This window comes from Hemibagrus wyckioides, linkage group LG05 (genome assembly GCF_019097595.1).
Source record: "Hemibagrus wyckioides isolate EC202008001 linkage group LG05, SWU_Hwy_1.0, whole genome shotgun sequence".
NCBI lineage: Eukaryota > Metazoa > Chordata > Actinopteri > Siluriformes > Bagridae > Hemibagrus > Hemibagrus wyckioides.
This window is the reverse complement of record NC_080714.1, coordinates 28,251,759-28,261,275: the sequence shown is the minus strand read 5'-3', so window position 1 is coordinate 28,261,275 and position 9,517 is coordinate 28,251,759. Positions and strand designations below refer to the sequence as shown.

The following is a 9,517-nucleotide window of genomic DNA, read 5'->3' as shown; positions in this document are numbered from 1 at the left end:
GCGAGGCGTCCCGAATCGACGCGCAGGTCTGGATGTAGTGCGCTAACGCGAGTCTTTATGAAGACGTAGAACTTAAAGCGCCGTCTCTAAACCGACATCCCATAATATATCCAATATCTCCCAGGGGTTCTTGATAGAGCAGAGATCACAATGGCTTTAGAACTCAAATCGTGATCTTTGGCGTCTTTTAATAAATTTGTTGTCGGCGATTACGTCTAACGTTATTACTAAAGTTTATTAAATACATATTACAGAGTTTTAATGCACTTATAGTTACATTTAACAATTTAGCTCACGACCTTAATAATGTCACAGCTGCGATCAACAGATGATGTTATTTATAATTCATATCAATAAAGAGGTTTTCAGGAGAGAGAGACAGAGAGAGAGACACAGAGAGAGAGAGAGAGAGACAGACAGACAGAAGGCCTTCAGCAGTTATAAATAGTCGTGTCCCTCACTAGTCTCTCTTTTTAAAGTCCAAATAAACTTGTCATGTAATGAAACAGTTAGTTAGGGTCATGTTGTTTCTCCTTTTCTATTCTGCGCCCGCGTGGTTCTGTGCTCCTGCTTGTGGGTTACAGTAAAAACAGCTCTCTCTTCTTGTTGTTTTTTTTTTAATGCTGCAGAATCGATGCTACACTTAAAAGGAAAACGCGCATCAGTGCAGCACAGGGCAGGCAACATGACATCATTAAATATTCAGATTTTGTGATGTCACTCTGTGATGTCACTCTTTGTGATGTCACACTCCCGACACATCAAGGCTGCATCCTGTGATTTGTTGAATTTTTTAAAATGGTTAAATTTCACAATTTTATTTGCTCTACACACTATTTTCCGTCCTTGATTTATTTCTGTAGATATTAGCAGTACAATGTAACTACTGTGACTGACTGGTTATTACACGGTAGATACACTGCTTATTACATGTAATAAGGGCAACGATCCACACTCAGTCCAATAAACTGCAGCTGCTTAATGCTCAGGACACTTTTTTTGTAAGTCTGCCATCGTTATTAAGAAAGTAAGACATTTAAATGAGATTCACATTCACGTAATGACCTAGACACTAATCCCCTATAAAAATGTCTATACTTTTTATTCCCCTTTATTAAACAGTTGACTGAGAGCAAACACCCCTCATCAGAGAAAATCGACCAAAAAAAACCCCAAACATATACAGAAAAATTGGCACACGTTTATTAAGCCGCTAAATTGTAGCCGCTCGCTAGCTCAGTTTTCCGAGACGGACGCAGCAGATGGACGGTCAACAGAACTCCGGTGGCCATTTTGTCTATCCGGTAAGGTTCAGAACAAAAGAGCCAAATGTCAAATGGGGGACGTCACAGGACGTAGCGTCAACACGTACTGTACAGAATAATACCCAAACACAGATGGGAGGAGTTTATATTAAAAAAAAAAAAAAAAAAAAAAGTTCTGATCCTCCCCCTTCCTTCTGGTACTCAGTTATTACCTCTCGGTTCGTTTTTATAGCGACTCTCAGTTGACCTGCTACTTCTGAGTGGAACATGACGTGATGAAGATGAGGACGATGAGGAGCAGCGACGCTTTACTGAGACAACAGTTCAGGTTTATAAAAAAAAAAAAAAAAAAAAAAAGGAATAAAGCTGAGGGTCTGATGGACGTCCTCCGCCTCCGGTCATCTCATCACCACGGACGCTTGAGGATGTTCTCGAGGTCTTCCCGTCAGAGCTGAGAAAGCGAGCCGTGTCACGGCTTCTTCATCTTCTTCACGGAGGAGGAGCTGGAGGCCGACTCTCGGCGTTTACGCTGGGGAGAAGAGTGAAGCACCACGTCAGAGGAACAGCTCTTACATACACATGGTTGTTATTCTCACGGTGTGTGTGTGTGTGTGCGTTTCAGGTATGAGAGTACGCATCAGTGTCACTGCTGAGTCAAGAAACAGTCCACCAGCTAAAATAAATCTCCTCTAACACACTGTTTACATGGAAATGATAATTTGTGTGTAATAACTGTGTAATAACTGTGTAATAACATTGCAAAACCAGCAAAAAACAATTATTAATAACTAATAAATAACTTGACTTTGCATTTAATATCATGCAAGACCATAACTTATAAATCGAAGTACATTAGTGTGTAATAACATTATAATAGTGTGTATAAGCATGTAATAGTGTGTAATTAGTGTTGAATAACATTACAATAGTGTGATAAAGCATGTATATTGTGTAATTACTGTGTTATTAGTGTGTATAATGAATGTAATCACCCTGTATGTAAAATCATGTGTAATAGTGTACAACTTAGTGTGTAACTAGTGTGTAATAACATTATAATAGTATATAAGCATGTAATAAAGTATGTATTCAGTGTGTAATAAAGCATGAAATCACCCTTTATGTAAAAACATGTGAAATAGTGTATAATTGTGTAGCAGTGTGTAATAATAAACAACATGTATGATGTGTAAGATAATAAACTTTGCTGTAGATGTTTGGAGGTGCGGTTTATTGCACCGGAGATAGAAATCTCCAGGCTGAAGGTTTACTCAGACGCTCCTGCAATAAATAAATAAATAAATAAATAAATAAATAAATAAATAAATCTCTCCCCTTCCTGTTTTATCCACAAAACAAAACCCTAGAGAGCTGTTTGCATTGTGTGTGTGTTTGTGTTACCGAGTTGGGTGTGAGCGGCGCTCCGACCACGTCGATGATCTGTTCTTTGGGTTCTGTTTTGATGTCGTCCACTCCGGCCCAGCTCTGCGAGTCGGGCCCGGTGGTGCCGTTGCTGTGGGGTGTCCCGGCTCCGCCCGCTTTGAGCAGAGCGTCGTATCGGTGTCTCAGCATCTGCTGTTCGTACTCACAGTTACTGTGCGCCTGCTTCAGCTCGTACACCAGGACCAGGTCACTGCGCAGCTCGTTAAACATCGCCACTATCTCCTCGGTGGGCATGGGGTTCAGGTCTGACACACACACACAGCACCAGTTAACCAATTAAAATCTTCAGATTTACTTGAACACACAAACCCATGAAGAGAATTAAAGTTGAACTGTATTTCGTTTATAAACATTTACAACTATTTTTAAATCCAAGATAAAAGTCTGTTATTATAATCAACTTACGTGTGATCAACATCCCCAGAACATTTTAGACATTTAGTTTTATTTAATGTTATTTTGACTGCTGGTACAATATATTTTTTATTTTATATCTTTACTGTGATGATTGTGCTTTAATGAATTTTTCTCTTTGTACATTTTTATTTCTGGATCATTTTTTCGTTATTATACACAGTTCATGGTCTTAATCATGTTCATTTAGTCCTGTATGATCGTCACACAGATTCAGAATGTTCCTAAAAAATGGTGAAGAAATAAAAGATTACAAAATTCTTCTTTTTCTTTCACAAGATTTCTTTTTCTTTTTACAAATTGTGAGGAAGATGTGAGGAAAACCAACCCCACCCCCCCCAAAAAAATAAACAAACAAACAAATACATTATTTAATTGATTGGTTAATTGATTATGTAATTAATGCAACAGTGTTCACTGCTGTGAAAAAATATAGTTTTGGTACAAACACCTAGCTGAAAAATAACCTATTATTGATGTTAACTCGAAGAACTGCTGTTGCTTTTTTCCCCCCTCACAATCCTACAAACAAACAAACAAACAAACAAAAAACAAACAAACAAACCAGTAAATCTCCAGTCACTTACCCACTCCTTGCTCTGTGAGGATTTGCTCAATGGCTTTGATCTTCTTCTGTCCTACAGAGCTTGGTAACTTCATCTGAATACACACACACACACACACACACACACTTAAATTAAGGACAGGAATCTTCTTCTTCACTTTTCTCTTCGATGACACAAAAACCTGGCTGTAGCTGACAGTCTGAAAATGATCTTCACATCATATTTATAAAAACACGCAAAACTAATAATCAATGAAATTAAAGACACACAAAACACCCCAACAAGTGCAGTAGAGAGGCACACACACACCACTGAGACATCAAAACACAACACAGGAATTCAGAACGTTGTGGTGTTTCTCTGTAAAATGGGAGAATCCCGGTATTCCTGCACCTCCAACTTGACAGTTTATATTGAATAAAAGTCATAAAGATCGTATCCCAGCACCTCCATCTATATAAAGAACAGCTCCAGTTACTAGGATCTGGAGTGTGTGTGTGTCGCATGGACCTGTGTGTGTATTAAGGATGCCACAATACTCAATATAATATAGAAGCGTTCGGTACGACCTCCACGGTTCAGTACGCGTATGTGAACCGCGGTTTTTCGGTTTTCCCTTAAACCAATAATAACCATGTGTTTTATTACTCTCTGAACCGCCTGTTTGTGTTTGCCTGTACTGTATGGCTACGCGCTGAGACAGACACGCCTCCCCGCGAGTAAATATCCAATCAGTAAGCGCTAAAGTTAGGGGCGGTAACCATGCTTGCGATGCTTGTGTCAGATTTCACCCTAACCCTGGAGAGTGGTGAAGTGAGACAAATATGAGGAAGCGGCGCCGTCTCTCAGATCTGTGGTGTGGGAACATTTCGGATTTGTTGTGGACTATGATGCCGATGAAACAAAAACGCTAAACAAAAAAAATGACTGTGTTTAAGTGCTGTTCCACACGAGTTACCTACTGACATGGAAATACTTCCAACATGACCACACATCTGCAGCTCCATCACCCAGAGATATCACTGTGTGGAAGCAGGTAACACAGGAACCCAAAAAACCACAGTCCCCTATCTGATTCCTTCCAGCATTCAGACACAACTGGTTCAGAGAGACAAAAAAAATAATTATAATATAATAATTGCTAAGGATTTGCAGCCGTTTTCTGTGATCGGTGATGTGGGCTTTTGGCAACTTATAAAAGTGCTCGAACCGCGTTACACCCTACTGACACGGCCTTTTTTCCCGATCTCTACGAAAAAATGCGCAAAAAAATCAAAAACTTTGGCTAAAGCACAAAGCCTTGCTCTAATAACAGATAGTTGGACCTCGGGGGTAACAGAGTTCTCACCCTTATTGGTCATTACAGAGCGGATTGGGAAAAAAGAGCGCTGTACTCCAAACACGTCACTGTAATAAAGTCATACAAGCGCTAATTTTTATATCTCACTAAGTTGATTTTTGCATTTAAGTAAAATAAAGAGAAATGCAACTAAAACCAGTTTTTTTTTCTTCTTAACATACTTACTGTTCCTGTCACCTAAGCAAAGAATAATGGAAAAAAAACTTTAATTTGCCAAGCCATCCGAACCGAACCGAAAACCGTGGTTAAAAACTGCGGTACGTATTGAACTGTATCTGTATTGTTGCATCCCTTGTGTGTATCATTATCGACTCTGTTACTTCTGTGCGGTCGTGTGATACACGAAGAAAATAAAAGCTTCTGAGATCCTCAGAGATAAACGAGTGTTTTTGTCATTTTGGCCAGCAAGCTTTAACACACGTGTGTCCGAGTGTCCTCTTGCGCTTCGGTGAACTCACACAACTCTGGGTCTGGGTACAAGATAAACGCCTGGAATTCTTTACGTACGCAGAAATGTGACACGTAGCTTAAAAAGACGGATAGAAGCTATACGGCAGATCTGAATTCCATGAGGTCGAGCGGAGGGGTCGTTAGCTCCATGGGCTACACGACAGGGAGCGGCCGACTGAAAACGAGGTCATCGTTCACCCATAATGCCCGCTTCACAGAGCACACACACATGCGCGCGCGCACACACATACGCACACACACTGAGTGGCTGAAAGCACTCTACACGGAGCGAGGCGCCTCCATCAGTCTGGATGAGGAATACACCGAGACCAGGATCAGAGCAGCGCCAATTAATCAGATTATAGTCAGGAAGGTGTTCAACACGAGCGTCCAGCTAGAACTGGGCGATTTAAACTATATAAAATAAACCAGCGTTCTCCAACACCACACTCACAAGCTACCAGTAGCTCACGACCCACAAGTTTCATAGAATATGTAAAAAAAATTGATCAAATCTGACTCCTCGGCCATATCACACTCCTCACGCGGTTTAATCCAGCTGGTTATCAATTGATTTCACACATAGCACGGAGACCGGACAGGGAAGTGTTATATAAACTTCAGTCTATGAGCACAAAGTTTGGATAAAGGAAAAAGAAAACATACAGCAGATCCTTTTAACTCGGAAGCTGCCGAGGCTTCCACGGCGACGGCGTTAGCGATAAAGCTACAATGCTGCTAAAGTAAAAGCACTGAATGAATCAATCCCGCTGCAGGAAGATGCAGGACGAGTGAGTTGTAGATATTTCTTATTAATGCAGCTGGTGTTTCAGAGTAAAGGACTTTACCATTGCACATGCAAATGAATGCCGTAAAATTACAATTAATTAATCACACAAAGTTCAACACGATGTCAGGTCTCTTTAATATTAACATCAACTTCCATATGAAAGTCTACCTTTTTTTTTTTTTTTTTAGGAAAAAGTGTGTTTTTCCGTCTTTTTGAGGCCACCAGGGTGTGTGCCATGGGACTGTCAGGAACAATGTGCTCCTGTGTGAATGAAGGAAACCAGCTAACACCATCTCCACAGTTAGCATGATGTTTATGGGAATTTAAATTGATTTACTGCAAAATATTGACAAGTTCCAACCCAAATAGATTATTCAGCTGGTTTGGGTTATGGCGATAAGCTTCATAAATAAACATTACTAATAATATAACACTAATAATATATACTAATAGGTCTCAGCCACCTTCATTTTTTCAAAGTAACTCTCAGAGGAAAAAAGGTTGGAGAGCCCCGATGTGAACATTGTGATAAATGATATCACTGCGTGATTTGATAAGATATTGTTATAGTCACGTTTTTATATTCACTTCCAATATAAACTGTAACTCAGCTGATCTGAGGATTTATTTCCTAAACATCTTATTTATTTTTTCAATATATAATATCACGGAACGGTTCTTTTATTATCTCCGGGCAAATCCTCCGGCATTGTAGAGACGTCCTGAAGCACGATGATCTGCTCTTCTCGTCTCATCTCCCACCCAAACTCACACTACTTTGAATAAAGCAACGCCTGAATTTACAAGGAAGTTGTGTTTATGTTGAATATACACACTGCTGTGTGTGTGTGTGTCTTGGTTGCTTCTCTGACCAATGCTCTCTTTAGTCTTTCAGTTCAGGATATATATTTTTTTTGTCCTGGGTTTGTTTTGGTCTTCATGATGCTGTGTGTTTAGGTGTGTGTGTTTTCTCTTATTTAAAAACCAAAACCAAAAAATAAATAAAAATACCCTGAGAATAGAATCTATATTTTACTATCACTATTGTGTTTATTTTTATTCTATTCTAGTTTATTTTTATTCTATTTTTATATATTGTATTTTATTGTATTCTTGTGTTACTTTTATACTTGATATTCTTTTTCATTTTAGATTCCACTTTTCTTCTAGTGAAAAATAAAATATCTTACATTTTACATTATTCTAGTACATATTCTACATTTTTATTTCCATCATAGGACCGTGGTAAACATTTCACTATTGAGTATGTAACCAATAAAATTTGGATTTGAACAGAAACAGGTGTTTATACACTGAACAGCCATAACATTATGACCACCTGCCTAATATCGTGTCAGTCCCACTTTTCCTGCCAAAACAGCCCTGACTCGTCGAGGCATGGACTCCACTAGATCCCTGAAGATGTGCTGTGGGATCTGGCACCAAGATGTTAGCAGCAGGACTTAAAGGATACTTTTAGATACTGACCACTGCAGACCGGGAACACCCCACAAGAGCTGCAGTTTTAGATGCTCTGATCCAGTGGTCTAGCCATCACAATTTGGCCCTTCAGCAAACTCACTCAAATTCATACGCTTATCCATTTTTCCAGCTTATAACATCAACTTTGAGGACAAAATGTTGACTTGCTGCCTAATATATCCCACCCACTAACAGGTGCCATGATGAGGAGATCATCGGTCTTATTCACCTGGCACTGGTCATAATGTTATGGCTGATCGGTGTGTTTATTGAGACATGAGATATGTGAGAGCACATTCTGTCAAAAGTACTCGAATTATTATTATCTGTCCTATTAAACCCTTGTAGACACTCACCCTCTGGCTTCGCAGCGAAACGCCAGCGGATTTGAAGTCGGGGAATTTGATTCCTGCCGTTTCAGGTACAGCCTGTAAGAAGCCAAAAAATTTATTCATTTATTTATTGATTTTTTTTTTATAACAAAGCTTTATCAGATGATTTTCAGTGAATAATATAAAAAATGAATAAATTTTGTCAAATAATACTAATAATGATAATAAAGTAAGCAAGCAGTAAAAAGTGGGCGTGGCCCAAACAAGAGGAATTTTTTAACTCCCTTTTTTCATTCTAAATTATCTCTGTATAATAATATGTAGGTGTTTTCCTGTACTCTGTGACTGGTTACCGGTTTCTCTGCCTCTCGTTTCTGTGGCGGTTTCTTCTTTGTGGCCTTGCGGTCACCTCGCCGCATCTCGGTCGTGCTGTCGGCCGCCGTGATCAGCTTCTGCAGGTCCTGCGCTTTCTTCTCCCTCTCCTTCTTCCTCGTCTCGATCTTCCTCAGCTCTTGGATCAGGTACTCTTCCTCTGCCACCTACCGCGAGATCATGAGCGTTAGCGATTGAAAAATTCTTCTCAAAAATTAAAAAAGGGAGAAATATGACAAGATGAATGATTATGTGATGAATGATTATAAATTTCTTGACATTTATTTATTTATTGTCATATTTATTTATTTACATATTTGTAGTAATTTGTCTGACACGCAGCATTCCCACCGAATTATTAGCATGCGCTGCCCCCTAGTGGACAAACAGCATTAAAGCAACTCAATCATTTCTTCAGATCCTGATCTCTAAGCTCGCTCGCTCTCTCACTCACCTGTTCAGGTGTGCGGTTAAACAGTCTCTCCAGCTGGTCTTTCCTGCGTCTCTCGTGTCCAGCATCAAAGATGTAGACTTTCGGTTCGGTGCCAGCAGGAGCGCGGACCTTCGTCAGTTTCCCGCAAATGTTGTAATAACGTTCTTTTAGATCCTCCACAGAACGTTTCTGGAAAAAGATGATAAAGTTATCAGGAAAATAAGTAAAAAAAAAAAAAATTTTTTTAAAAGTTTATTTTATTACAATAAAATAAAACATAAAAGAATAAAATAATTGAAAATAAGAATAATAAAAAACAACTCTAAAAGCATAAAAAATATTAGAAAAATTTAAATATTAATTTTAATTCAAATTAAATTAAGTCATAAATAAATAAAAAATCAAATGATGTTTCTTATTTCAGTGAAAGGTTATAAATAAATAATAATTAAAATAATAAATACTTTTCTACTGTGCACATTTAACTTTTTACATTTATGCAAATTTAAAACACACCCACAACTCCCAAACAAACATCCCATGACCTTGAGTGTGTTTTGTGTCCATGTTTGCAGTACTGTGTGTGATGAGTGAGTATGATGTAATGTGA

General features: G+C 38.8%; 1 protein-coding gene across 2 annotated transcripts in view; it reads right to left on the bottom strand.

Annotated features, from left to right (window-relative positions):
- Positions 1-1,083: 1,083 nt before the first annotated feature.
- Positions 1,084-9,517, bottom strand: part of dmap1 (DNA methyltransferase 1 associated protein 1) — a 14,773-nt gene continuing 6,339 nt past the window's right edge. Inside the window, exons 6-11 of one of the 2 annotated variants that reach the window (XM_058390617.1) lie at positions 8,929-9,096; positions 8,456-8,641; positions 8,127-8,198; positions 3,710-3,782; positions 2,667-2,953; positions 1,084-1,794 (exon numbers count right to left, since the gene is read on the bottom strand). In XM_058390617.1, coding sequence (XP_058246600.1) covers positions 1,735-1,794; positions 2,667-2,953; positions 3,710-3,782; positions 8,127-8,198; positions 8,456-8,641; positions 8,929-9,096 — 846 coding nt within the window. In that variant the 3' untranslated portion in view covers positions 1,084-1,734. The other variant, XM_058390618.1, reaches the window with a different exon arrangement.